Source organism: Solanum dulcamara, chromosome 5 (genome assembly GCF_947179165.1).
Source record: "Solanum dulcamara chromosome 5, daSolDulc1.2, whole genome shotgun sequence".
In the NCBI taxonomy this organism is placed as follows: Eukaryota; Viridiplantae; Streptophyta; class Magnoliopsida; order Solanales; family Solanaceae; genus Solanum; species Solanum dulcamara.
The window spans coordinates 73,501,314-73,515,648 of record NC_077241.1 but is presented as its reverse complement, the minus strand read 5'-3'; the positions used below and the strand labels follow the sequence as shown (position 1 = coordinate 73,515,648).

At 33.3% G+C, this 14,335-nt stretch overlaps 1 protein-coding gene across 1 annotated transcript; it reads left to right on the top strand.

Annotated features, from left to right (window-relative positions):
• LOC129889730 (probable methyltransferase PMT14) lies at positions 1-6,533 on the top strand. Its single transcript, XM_055965140.1, has 7 exons — positions 1-286; positions 1,403-2,082; positions 2,973-3,183; positions 3,957-4,239; positions 5,031-5,417; positions 5,731-5,808; positions 5,972-6,533. Exons 2-7 carry the CDS (start codon positions 1,432-1,434, stop codon positions 6,210-6,212), a joined length of 1,851 nt encoding a protein of 616 aa, XP_055821115.1. The 5' UTR covers positions 1-286; positions 1,403-1,431; the 3' UTR covers positions 6,213-6,533.
• The last annotated feature ends 7,802 nt before the right edge of the window (positions 6,534-14,335 follow it).

The window sequence follows — 14,335 nt, the reverse complement described above, 5'->3', positions numbered from 1 at the left end:
TTGACAGCATCCTTGGGAGTGTGATTGTCTGGTGAATCTCCTCATTTTTACTGCTCAAAAAGTTTAATTGCCAAATACCATTTCTCATCTTTAACTATTACTCCATTGATCATTGATTCATTCGCACTTTTAAGAAGAAAAAAAAAATCAATTCTTTTTCAAGAAACAGTGCATTTATAGCAGAGTATGTGGAGGCTGCTTCTCTTCTGTTAAAAAGGCCTTGGCTTCAGATCTCTCACTTGTCTAGTGAGGACTGAGGAGTCTTCATTTTCAGATTTCTCACTTGGTAATCAGCTAAAGTCTTGATCTTTATCCCTTTTTAACAATTTTTTTGTTTTGCTGCAAGGGTTTTGGGTCTCTGTGTAGTACTGATCCAAAGTTTATTGTTTCAGTTTCTTGGTTGTTTGATAAAGTTTTAATCTTTTTAGTGTACCCATTTGTTTTCTTGAATTTTGTGGATCGATGGGTGTGATTTTATTTGAAAAAGGTTCATTTCAGTGAAATTAGGTATTTGTGATTCTTCTGTTCATTTCTTAATCTGTTAGTTACTAGATGCACTTTCTGTCTTATCTTCTAAGTTGTTAGAGTTGCCTTTTTTCGGACTTCTTTTTTAGTTTTCAAAGATTAGTCAGGATTAGGGTGATGTAGTTTTTAGTGAGTTCTTTGATGATATGTTGGACTGAATATTCATCCCAAGGGAAATGGTATATGAAGTAAGTGACATGTTAAAGAAGATCTGTTTCCTAGTATGAAGACACGGAGTTTTTGTTATTTGGTCATTTTGTCTACCCTTTTGTTTTCTTTAACTTTGTAGATCAATGCTTATCCAAGATCTCTGACTGATGATTTCTTAAGAGCATTTAGTTAATTATTTGTATCTGTTAATTACTTGATGCACTAACTGTTTTGTCTCCTCACCTGTTAGTTTTGTGAAATGATATTTTGTAAATTTCCCTTTTTTCGTGCTTTTGTTTTTCAATCAGATGTTGGTTTCATGGTAATGTATTATTCTCTGAAGTTCTTTGATGAGATCTCTGACTTCAGTCTGAGTACTCATCCCACCCAACTGTTGTCATGCTCATGAAGAAAGCGAGGAAGTTAAAGAGGCATTTATATTCTAATATAAAGATTGAATCTTGAACATCTGTTAATCCCTAGTATGAATTCCTTCATTTGTGCATTTAGATTATAGTATGTCTGTTTTTGTTTTCATCCTTTGAGAATTTCAGTCAAGCTGTTACTGTTTGACTGTCAAGAACCAATGAGTTGCCTGTGTCATGAGCCTTAGTGGATATGAAGTTACTGTTTCCCTGGCTTGAGATGATTATATGAAACTTATTTTTAGAAGAAAAGTATTCTTATCCTGGAAATTGCTCAAAATTCTAATTTCTTTATGCTACAGGGAACTTCTGGTGCTGCCGCGAGCACATAATGGCGTCCAAGTATCATGGACCAAACAACAGAACACGGCGACCTATCTCTATACTAATTGTAATTGGTCTTTGCTGTTTCTGTTATGTAATAGGAATTTGGCAGAAAAGTGGATCTGGAAAGGGAGATAAATTAGCACTACAAGTGACTGAGCAAACTGCTGACTGCAATGTCTTTCCACCAACCACTCTGGATTTTGAATCGCACCATAATTATGTGGAAATGGTTGAAACTTCAGATCTAACAACTAAAAGATTCAAATCATGTGAAACTAAATACACTGACTATACTCCCTGCCATGAACAAGACCGAGCTATGAAATTCTCACGGGAAAATATGATATATAGAGAAAGGCATTGCCCTCCAGATGATGAAAAGCTTCATTGTCTGATTTTAGCACCCAAAGGATACACAACTCCGTTTCCATGGCCAAAAAGCCGTGATTTTGCCTACTATGCTAATGTTCCTTACAAACACTTGACAGTTGAGAAGGCGGTCCAGAACTGGGTACAGTTTCAGGGAAACGTTTTTAAATTTCCAGGAGGAGGTACAATGTTCCCTAAAGGAGCAGATGCATATATTGATGAACTTGCTTCCGTGGTTCCAATTAAAAGTGGCATGATAAGAACTGCTCTTGACACTGGTTGTGGGGTACGATTTCTTTTTTTGTTTTCCTCCTTTCCCTTGAAGTTTTACTAGCTTAGAGCTGGGGCAAGCTGGACAAGTGTGAGTTCTAGAAACCCTGTGAGGTATAATTTGGAAGTTAACATGTATTCAACTCCTCACTATCTCCTATAGAGGGGAAACTAAGGGATGTATTATGAAAATGTTTCTAGTGTGTGGAGTCATTCATTATTTTATCTGTTGCATCAGTTGTAGCTGCAGATACCTCCACTCTAACGACAGTTCTTTTTTTACCTTTTGCTTCCATTAAGAAAGCCATCTCCATGATGCTGATTATTCTCAGTGGTTACATTTTACATATGGAAAAAAGAGAATTTACCTGATTCATGTCTAAACAATTTTCACACACATGTTAAACACGTTTTTGTGAATGAGCAAAACTACCTCACTAAGGCCGTTGTGCTCTTCAATGCTAAGACGTTTTTAAAAACCTCTATTAACATATCGATACTTGACTAGTTCACATTTACTTGTAATAGGCCTATTTATAATGTTTCTGCTATTGAAAGCCAAAATGGGTTATTTTAATCACTACGGTCATTGAATTGGCTATCAAAATGCTTCCCATCTACCTGTGAGAATACCCTTTCTCCCTGATAAGTTGCTTGGAAGGATACTATTCCAATTGGTTTAATACATTATGGCCTGGAATATCTGCAAGTTCTTCTCATGCTATTGTTGATCGCCTCCCACCCCACCCACCCACCACCTTTTTTAAAGTGATAAGTAATTATATTCTACAGGAAAATGGTTACTCTCTGCATTAGTGCTTGTAATTGTCCATTACGTATCATGCTTTTGCATAGTGACCTGTTTTCTTAGATTCTGACTTGTTGCATTCACATCATGTTGATAAGGTTGCAAGCTGGGGTGCTTACTTGCTGAAGAGGAATATTCTGGCAATGTCATTTGCACCTAAGGACAATCATGAAGCACAAGTGCAATTTGCATTGGAGCGAGGTGTACCTGCTGTTATTGGAGTTCTTGGTTCCATAAGCCTTCCATACCCATCAAGAGCATTTGACATGTCTCATTGTTCTCGTTGTCTGATTCCTTGGGCATCAAATGGTACATCCGCAAGCTATAAATTAACAAGATTACAAAATTTTCTGATATTGACCATTTTTTGATCTTGTTTATCTATCATATAAGACGGACTTAATATGTCACGACTTATGTGTCTCTGAATGCATGAATTGAAATATGAGTTCCAACTTTAACAGTTTAAGTGTTTAAAGAGTAATAAACACATAGATGTTACAATGGAAGGTCCTTGCAAGATCCAATTTAAGACTTCAATATGCTTTGGTACATAAGTGTAAAGGGGGAATCAACCATTTAAGAGGATTGGCATTGATAAATACTGTACAAGAGTTAGTGATAGACTAAGAATCTTTCTAAAACTTTCACACTTCATTAGATGTTTTTCATGTTGTACTTGCCCTTTGTATTGTTCTTCAAATGACACCGGAGCGTTGGAAGCTCTATTAACGACACCTTTGGAAAGGAGACATCTAATACCATTGGAACTTCCAAATAGGAGAAGAGCATACTGGGTACCGGCACAAGGAAAAGATTTGACAGAGATTTGGGTTTTGGAATGAGCCTATAGCATAATAGATTTCCATTAAAACAGTAAATTCCTATGTTTAAGAGGAAAGATCCTTTTGAAATCATGTAATAAATAAAATTAGATGCTGTAAATTAGTTCTTTTCAAGAATAATTGTAAGTAGTGACTGTGACTTTTAGTTCATCCTAAGAAAATCAAATTTGTCGGTGATGACTTTTGACTTTAAATGGTGAATTTTCTAGCTTGCTGATAATTGGCTTGTATGTGCAGAGGGCATGTACATGATGGAAGTTGATCGAGTTCTGAGACCTGGTGGATACTGGATACTGTCTGGTCCTCCACTCAATTGGAAGACCTATCACAAAGTCTGGAACAGAACCAAGGAGAATTGTAGAGCCGAGCAAAAAAGGATTGAAGAGTATGCTGAGCTTCTTTGCTGGGAGAAGAAATACGAAAAAGGTGATGTAGCTATATGGAGGAAAAACATAAATGGAAAATCATGCAGAAGAACATCTGCCAACGTATGTCAATCAAAGGATGCTGATAATGTCTGGTGAGTTACTCGCCTACTTGTCAAATTACTTTTATTTATACTCCAGAGACCCTCTTCACTGTGTTTTTGTTGTGAAAGGTACAAGATAATTTGTTGCTTCTGAGTCCAAACTTTTAGCTTTCTAGTTTTATTGTGGTTTCCTCACAAGAGTTGCAACTCATGCTTCTACTTTAAATTTCAGTAGTAACGAAAATGTGTTAATAAAAGCAAAAAGCGTAAAAAAGCTCGAAGGTCCGTTTGGCGTGAGCTTTAATGAAGACAGGCGCAAAGGGATACAAATATATATTTACACCAAGACTAATAATTATAAGCATGAATGACTAATATATGAACAAAGAAATTCATCAAGAATAATCACTTTATCACTATGCTATATATATGTTTTCGAGGGTAAGTGGTGAAGACTCCCTATGAACTTTGATGCGACTTTCTGCTTTGACAAAATTCAGTTATAGTATCCAACCAACACCATTAATAAAGATGTACAATTATCGCTGGGTCTTTTCCTTTCACTTGTGTCAACTAAAGTGTAAATCAGAGCTAATTAGAGCATAAGATGGAAGGCAGGTTGCAGAAAAGGAAAAAGGTGAGAGCCACTCATGAGTCATGACAAGTATTGGAGAAAATATTTCATGTCTATCTGTGACTTGGTTTTCCCAGTGCTTCGTGACTATAACATTACCTTGGGTCGTTTGGATTATCACCATAAATATTGAATGCTACGCTGTTATCCCATTATGTAAGTGCTAATTTGTTTTTATCTTTCCACTTTGTATAAAATGGTGATTTAGGTATAAGAAAATGGATGCATGTATAACCTCCTACCCCGACGTCAAGAATTCTGATGAAGTAGCTGGAGGAGAATTGAAAAAGTTTCCTGCTAGGCTTTTTGCAGTCCCCCCACGTATAGCCAAGGAAATGGTTCCTGGGGTGACAGTTGAGTCTTATCAAGAGGATAATAAACTTTGGAAGAAACATGTTACTTCTTACAAGAGGATCGTTAGCTTACTTGGCACCACAAGATACCACAACATAATGGACATGAATGCCGGACTTGGAGGATTTGCAGCAGCACTAGACTCGCCTAAACTGTGGGTGATGAATGTTGTGCCAACTATTGCTGAAAACACTCTTGGCATCGTATACGAGAGGGGGTTGATTGGCATATACCATGACTGGTAAGTATCGCTAATGGTAAAGCATTTTGCTAGTTTACTTAGCTTGGGATTTCAGCCCATCCACCTACCCTTGTTTTCAAGAATTCCAGAACCTTCTTCCCTTTATTTACTGAATTAGCTATAGCATCTAATGAGAAGATTCAAATGAAACATCCAAGACCTACTGTTATTTGCATTTTTGAGGAAAAATTAAGGTTTCATATTGGAGATATTATGTATGCTTTGGCATTTGTCATTCTTCTGTTACTGTTTTGCACGGGCGAGATTATTGTTCCTGAAACTTGACTAATCTCGATTTTTTTTCTCCTTTCAGGTGTGAAGGCTTCTCTACTTACCCGAGGACATATGACCTCCTTCATGCTAATCGCTTGTTCACTCTGTACCAGGACAAGTAAGCCTTCTTGAACTCTTTAAAGAAATGAATCCATGCTCTGACTCTTATACATTGAGGGATCTATAGCTATCTATTAGTCGGATATATTGCACAGAAAAGATGAGAAAGTTTTAATTTAAAACACGATACTGATTCTTAAAGCTATATGATTGTAAAACAGGTGTGAATTTGAAGATATTCTCCTAGAAATGGACCGTGTCCTGCGTCCTGAAGGGGCTGTCATTCTTCGAGATGGAGTTGAAGTCTTGAACAAGGTTAGGAAAATCGCTGCGAGCCTGAGATGGGACACGAAATTAGTAGATCATGAAGATGGACCCTTGGTGCCTGAGAAAATATTTGTTGCTGTCAAACAATATTTTGTTGAAGGTGATGAAGACCAAAGCACGCCAAACGATGAATGAATCGTGCCAACATTTGAGTACATAGAAAAACCTGAGAATTCTGAAGTGGGAAGGTAAGTTTTCCAGGCAGAGATATGAAGGTTTTCTTCTCAAATATGGCATACAACAAATAGTGCAAGTACTCATGTAGAGCAATTTTAGTTATTTTTTCCTTTGATGTGTGATTTTGGAGACCTTTTTCTCCAAATAATGAAGCAAAGCATGAGTCCATTAGAGTGATATGTATGTTTGGGAGCAAATTGTAATTGTTGTTTCCACTTGCTACAAAGTTGAATTTTGCAACATTTTTTTATCTTGGTAATTTAATTTATTTAAACTTTTCATCAGCCTAGCAAAATTTGATAGTCCAGTATTAGGCCTTTCAACTATATCTAGTTTTGTCAAAATATTGATGGCCCAAATTGCTATTCCTTGTGGGTTCAGTATCCAATTCCAGGTGCTTACTATTCTTATTTTGTTTGTGCGCACAAGTTTAGTGTACTAAATGATGGATTAACCTCATCGTAGTAATTAGAGAAGAAGACACATTTCTCCTAGTCATATGATTAGCGGGATCAATCAACCTCGTCGCAAGTTTATATACTTTGAACTAAATTTCGAGGAAAAATATGATTCCACATGTAGGACTAGAGAAACACATTTACAACATTAATTTGCATACTAAACTAATATAGAAATATAGAAAAAGAGTTGACTTTGAAAAATAATATTATGATTTCTACACATACTAAAAGAAGAATAAAAGAATTAAATCAAATCATATCTGGCTATAAACCTATTTGAAATGAAAAGAAAATGAACTTTTAACTTTTTTTCTAGAGATTTGTTCTTGGATTCTTTCACCCTCGACTAGGGCCCGCGTTTGGACATGATTTTAAATTGAGAATTTAAAGTTTGAAAATTTATTTAGACATATACTTTCAATTTCTTAAATTGCATTTTCTCTTCTAAAAATTAAATATTAAAAAAATTATAATTTTTATACAATCTTACCAAATGAACAAATCATTATTCATCAACAAGATATTGAAATATCCTATGAATTAATGACACATATTTCGATGTTTCTTTTATAAATAAATATTTGCAATTACATGTTATTAAAAACTTTCATATTCATATAATTTTACAAAAATTTCTCGACCCAATAAATCAACAATAGTAGTAACTAGCTATTATTTGATAAAATCTCTCCACATGATACATACACTCACTTCAGGTCATGAGCCTTTTTTACAAAATTTAAAATTAAGAATCCCTTTTTATGAAATATAAACATATGGGTCAAGTTAAAATTTGAAATCAACAATTTGGAATTTCAAATCCTACTTTTTGGAGAATTTGAGATTTGCAATCATCATTTGAAGTTAAAGTTGAAAGTTCATGCAGATTTCATAAACAAATGCTAATTTAAAATCAAAACTTGAAATTAAACTTCCAAATTTTATGATCAAATACCTACTAAAACTTTTGAGTTCGAACTCTAAAAATAGATAACGTTTTGGCTAGGACGCTCTACGTAATACCTCAGTGACTTATTCGAGCAACAATAACATATTCAAAAAATTTCACATAGTAGAATTTCAGTAAAGTGACCTACTTGTGCAAAGTTAAATTAATCAAGTCGATAAATTTCAAATATCAAATATCAAACCATATAATTAAAAAAAAAAGGTTGTTGCATGTTGAAGCTGAACAACTGGTGACTTTCGTTTTGTGGGAGAATTTGTGGAGTAAAATCAACCAGTACAACAATAATCACAGCTCAAAACTATGTGCTGTTATTAAATTCTATGTGCATGTCACTGTACTTATACCTACCTACCCAACCAACAAACAAAAGGTGTAACAGAATTCAATAAATCATCAATTAAAAGTATGATTCATCACTATCTTTTTGTTGACCTAAGTATTTTGTGTATATTATGCTAAGATTTAATGTTGGCCAAAAAAGGTTTCATCCTTTCTATTTAAGTGATAGACACGTTTGCCTATTTTTTCAACTTGTGTTATCACTTGAAAAAAGAACACCTCAATTTCACTATCTAACCATACGTTAAGATGCACAATAATATTCATGAACTTGACTATATTACATGCCTGAAAAGGAAATCTTATTTCGGTAAAACTTGATTTGAATTGTAAGTCATATTTAAATTGATTTAGTGAAAAACTCGTGAAAGTCATCGAATGGATCTATCCATAAATTCTCCTAAATTAGAACAAGTAATTTAAAAATAAGAAAGAACTTTAGAATTGGATGTGCTTATTCTTCAAATGTATCCTCCATAACCTAGCAATTTTTCAGTCTCCACTTTTGAAGGCAGAAATGCTTGGTCATTGGGGATCTTTATTCCCTCAACTAATTCGATTGTGTCAGCCCTGAGATTGGTCTTAACTATTAGTAGGTAGATGATGTTAAAGTTTATCCCTACATCAAGAAGAAAAACAAGAAACATTAAGTGTACACAAAACGTAAATAAACTGATGTTGTAAAAAAATAGTAACACAGGACAAACTATATAGAAAAGAGATAGAGAGTAGAATGTAGAGATCATCTTATCCAAATGTCTTCAAGTGTCACTTAAAATAGTGAAGGACAACCCTATTTATAGTTTGAAAATCACTCCAAAAGTCACTATATTAAATGCCCAAATTAATGGATATATTCTTATCTAAAATGGTTCATAGAACTCAGGGAATATGTATACATGAATGTAAGAAGTTCATGTATTAACTAAATGGACAGTCCACACATTAAATGGATTTATAAACTCTCCCTTGAATGTCCATAGATAATGTGCCTCGTTAAAATCTTACTGAAAAATTCAGTGAGAAAAAGCCTAGTGAAGAAAAAAGAGTACACACATCTTATAATACGCTTTAAGTGTTGCCTCATAAAATATCTTACCAGAAAAACACAATTGAGAAAAAATCATGGTTAAGGAAAAGAGTCCAATGCGTATTTCACTCCCTCTGATGAAAGTTTTACTTGATATCTCGGAGAGATGCATTCCAATCTTATATCTCAACTTCTCAAATGTTGATGTCGGCAATGCCTTAGTGAATAAGTCTGCAAGATTATCACTTGAACAAGTCTGTTGAACTTTTATCTCACCAATTTGTAAAAGATCATGTGTGAAGAAGAACTTTGGTGAAATGTACTTTGTCGTGTCTCCTTTGATGTATCTTTCTTTAATTGAGTTATATATGTTGTATTAACTTCGTACATGGTGATTGAAACATTCTTTTTAAAAGGAAAATCACACATTTCATGAATATGATAGGGCATTAATCTCAACCAAAAACACTCCTGACTTACTTCATGAATAACTATTTTTATGCATGATTTGAGGAAGTGGCTAGTAGTGTTTTCTTCATTGAACGTCAAGATATTGTTGTGCCTCACATGTAAGCAAATAACTCATTTAAGACTGAGCTTCATGCTTTAACCAATTAATTCTGCCTTGGATTCATTGGAATAAAATAAACTCATGTTCATGATTCTCCGAAGATATGTCCTTGACGTCATTCCAACATATTTTCATTGAAGAGGAGCTGAATCTTGTCAATAAACTCACTGTAAAATATTTGATCATGTATAACAGGTTCATCAGTGCCCTAATTGACTAATATATCGAGTTTCATCACCAAAAAACTCTTCATCCTTATTTTGAAATAGATCTTTATTTATATGGATCAAATAAATTTCTGACATCTCCATAATCAATAATTTCTAATTCAGAGATTGAACATTCCAATTTTGTTGAAACTCGTCTTTGTTTCTCAAAAAAAAATCATACATTTTCTATGTGTTGAGTCATTTTCTTTATTAGTATCTTGTCATAACTTGAATGATAATATGACAATTTTCTCACATAACTTTCGTTATGTAATAATCTTCTAGTATTTGCATAACCAATAATATGTATGTGCACCAACTGCACTAATACATGATATTTTTCAATCATTTTCATCAAATTGAAATTGATCTTTCTTTATGTTAGGCAATCTCACAACTATTGGGGTACTCAATAGAATCAATCACTTTAAGACCTTTTAAATACTTCAAGGATTTTCATATAACCTTCTTCATCTAGCTAGACATGACAATCATTCATTACACATATTCAAGAATTTCATCTATTGCCAAACTGAAACAAGCCTCGTTGCATTCACCACAGGAGAATATATCTCCATTTAGTAATATCAAGACTTTTGCGTAAACCTTTTTATGCCTCGAGGCAAATCATACTTTTTTTTATATATCTTACGGCTATACTTTCTCGCAATGATTTATTTGTACCCCATTGACGTTATATCTTGATCTATGAACTACAAGTCCAAACACATCACTTTTCTAAGTGAAATACAATATACTTGAATAGTGCATTTATTTGGCCAATCATTTATCTATCCACACTATATGACAGATTCGAATTCATGATCTTCTTCACCATCTGTAGCATTGAGCGCTACTTCATATCAAAGATATCGTCGATGGTCATTTGACTCAATTTTAATACGACATAACTTATCAATTTTTTTTCATATTTCATCATTTCAGGTATCTGAACCTTTGTCAAAGTTTTATGAAGTGTTATGTTCTCGTGCTTCTTTAAAGTACTTGCCTCATTATCATAACCATCTTGATCATTTGCTACTCTACTTCTTTAAGAAGTTTTACATTTGGAATCAATTAGTCTATCACGCTCCAAGTGTACCATAGACTTTGTCCTTTGAGGACTTCTTATTGGAGCATATGCAACTGAATTATGACATAAGGTCAGCAAATTCATCTGGCAATTGAGATGTAATATTTTTGCAAATGAATTATCTTTCTTTCTTTCAACGATGTTCTAGATAATTCATCTCATTCATAATTTTCAGGTGTCAATCATCTCTCTTCCTAATGTTAGAAATTCTAACATTCACCCCAATCTCATTTGGAGATCCATCTTTGTGTGTGGTGGAGCAATTAAATCACATATCGCACATTTAAAGTTTTAGATGAAAATTATTTGGTTCCTGAACCTGAACCAATTATGATGACGAAACATCTTTGGCTTGATGCGTACATGTGTTGCTACATGTTAAATAAACTCATCTCATTCCAAATTTTATTTGAGAGTTTTGTTCTCATACCTATGGTTTAGGTATAATTAGAGGCATACAATTTCTGCTAAACCAATCAGTATTATCAGCATACGTTTATAGTTTAAAATTGTGCTCTTAATAATTTAAGCCAAAAATTATACAAAAATCAATTTATAAATTGACAACAAAGCACATGTGACCATTTCATAGATGTAATCATCATATGGTTGCAAATGGTCTACATGGCAGGTGGAGGGGCTCATATTCACCTTTTTATAAGTTTCAAAATCCAAGGAATACAATCTCAATCTTAATTGGTACAATGATACAATGATTATATTATCATCAGAACAAGTAACACAAGAGAATTCTTCAAGAATCTTTTATTTCTTCATCATATAGCCACGTGAATTCTCAATTATTTTGCATCACATTTCAACCGGAATGATCAACCGTCATGCTAACTGATCTTTATTCCAATAAACTTCTAGTTTACTTTTGCATGTGATTCCATCATCATGCCCATGTTTGTATACAACAAACAAAAGGAAAAGATAGGCAACCTTTTACATAAATATTTATATACGCTTCAATTGTAGTAATCTGAAGATATTAAGTGTTTTCATAATTTATAGTCTCAATTATAATAATTTTTATTTTCAATTCCTCTGAAACTTAAAAAGTTTCTTTTGATAGTATAATAGCCCTTTTGAAGCTCACAATTAATTTTGTGTATTATCTCCTGACACCATCCGTATGGTGAACATCTCTTTTAAGGAGAAAATTATATTATTATTATCATGGACAAAATTATTACAGACAAGACATGTTTCTTGCTTTACTTTTGTCGTATCATAGGTACACAACCAATGACTATTGATGCCAAAATAAAATTTATTTATTTCTCTCAAACCTCCCGTAGAGGTGAGTTGTGGCATGTATTTAATCCATAATATTTTTATTTGTTTCTGTCAAACCTTCCGTTGAGGTGAGTTGTGACATATATCTAATTTATAATATTTTTTTTCACTTTCAGAATGGTCGAGCATTCATGATGCTTATTGCAAGTCAGATTCTCTTCAGAAAATGGACTAATCATATGTATATGCTTCATAAGTTTGCATTATAGCTCATTGTCATGCCTTTAAAATTTATCATTTTTACATAACCCACCTCAACATCATTTTGAAAGCTCAAGTGTACCACCATTTTATCTTTCTTTCTTTTGATATAGAATTTATAAAATTATCAAATTATTAGGTCTCACAACGACCATGGATCCAATCACCTTTCATACCATTATGATAATAAAAATTACCTTTACATTTTGAAGGACTATTTAGAGAACTCATAGTGTTCTTCCTTTTATAATTATCCCAATGTTGACTATTATAATTATGTCCATCTATGCCCTTACTCATACATTCAATCACTTGTCTTTTTTCAGACTTATTATTCACTGCTACCACTTTCATACGATAGAATAGAGCAAATCAATTGGGCTTTCAAACTTATCATGTACTGCTACCACATTCACTTTAGAAATGATTCAAATTCAATGGGACGAATCTCATGACTTTTCATCAAAAAAATATATCATTTTTGCCTTAATCATCATTTTATTATCACTTTGGTGCATTAAGACTCAAACTCAATATTTTATCTATATAAAGCGTGCTAGGCCATAATTCTATTGGACTCATATTCAATATCTTATTATCATGGTGCATCAAAATTCAAATTGATATCTTACCCTCTTTGTGCGATAGAACTTGAATCTACCGTTTTACCCTAAAATATTTTTCATTATGGTGCATCTGAACTTTAACCTGATGTCTTACTCTTTTGGTGTGATGGGATTTGAATTCATCGGCTTACCCTTCAATCAATGACATAGTAGGCCAAAACACAATAGGACTCAACCTCAAGCCTTTAAATAATATTACCATTTTATCGTTATATAAATAAGTGAATTAAGTTTCACTAAGACATGAAATAAAATTATTCTTGAATTTCACAAGTTCGACTTCCTCCGTCATTTGCCACATGAGCATAGGTGTATCTAATCTTGAGTAGTGATCTTTTCCTCATCGGTGATTCATCTGCAAGCTTGATTCAACTTATTGAATAGAATAGAACTTAATAGGTAAATAAAACATACCTCTGTGCTCTAGCATCTTAAAGTGACATACATAGCACATGTCCAGATTTACTGTACGGGTTATCATCATATTTGCTGGTTTTCTTTGTTCTTTATTTTGTTGGATAAACTTGATCAACAACTATTTACTCATTTTCATCATCAATATGACACCATTAAAACATTGGTATAAAACTCAACTTGAATGAAGTGGTGAACAAAATTAAAACTAGAGACAATTCGTGTTGATACCGTGTTGTAAAATAATAGTAATATAGGACAAACAGTATGGAAAAGAGATATGGAGAGTAGAACGTAGAGATCATCTTATTCAAATATCTTCGAGTGTCAATTATAATGGTGAATGACAATCCTATTTATAGATTGAGAAATCACTCCAAAAGTCACTATGTTAAATGCTCAAATTAATGGATACATTCCTATCCATAATGGTTCATAGAACATAGAAAATATGCATACATGAATGTAAGAAGTTCATGTATTAACTAAATGGACAATCCACACATTCAATAGATTTATAACAACTCCTATATAATGCAACATATCCTCATTTATGTTTGGGCTACCTTAAAATTAAATAGGTTAATGATTGAAGAGAATTATATTATTCTTTTTCCATGTTTATATGAAATAATTTGAAACTATATATAAATGTTCTATCATTTCACAACCCAAATAGCTAGGAAAAAAAGAAGAAAAAGCTTTCCTTAGTGAATAAACTTAAATTGTTTCAAATGTTTAAGCCAAACAGAGAAACACCATCATGTGCTCTTCTTGACAATATAATATAATGTGGAAATTGGGTAACCACCCTCCATCCCACCCCCAACCCAACTCCCCTCTCCATCCCAACCTTTTTTCTGCA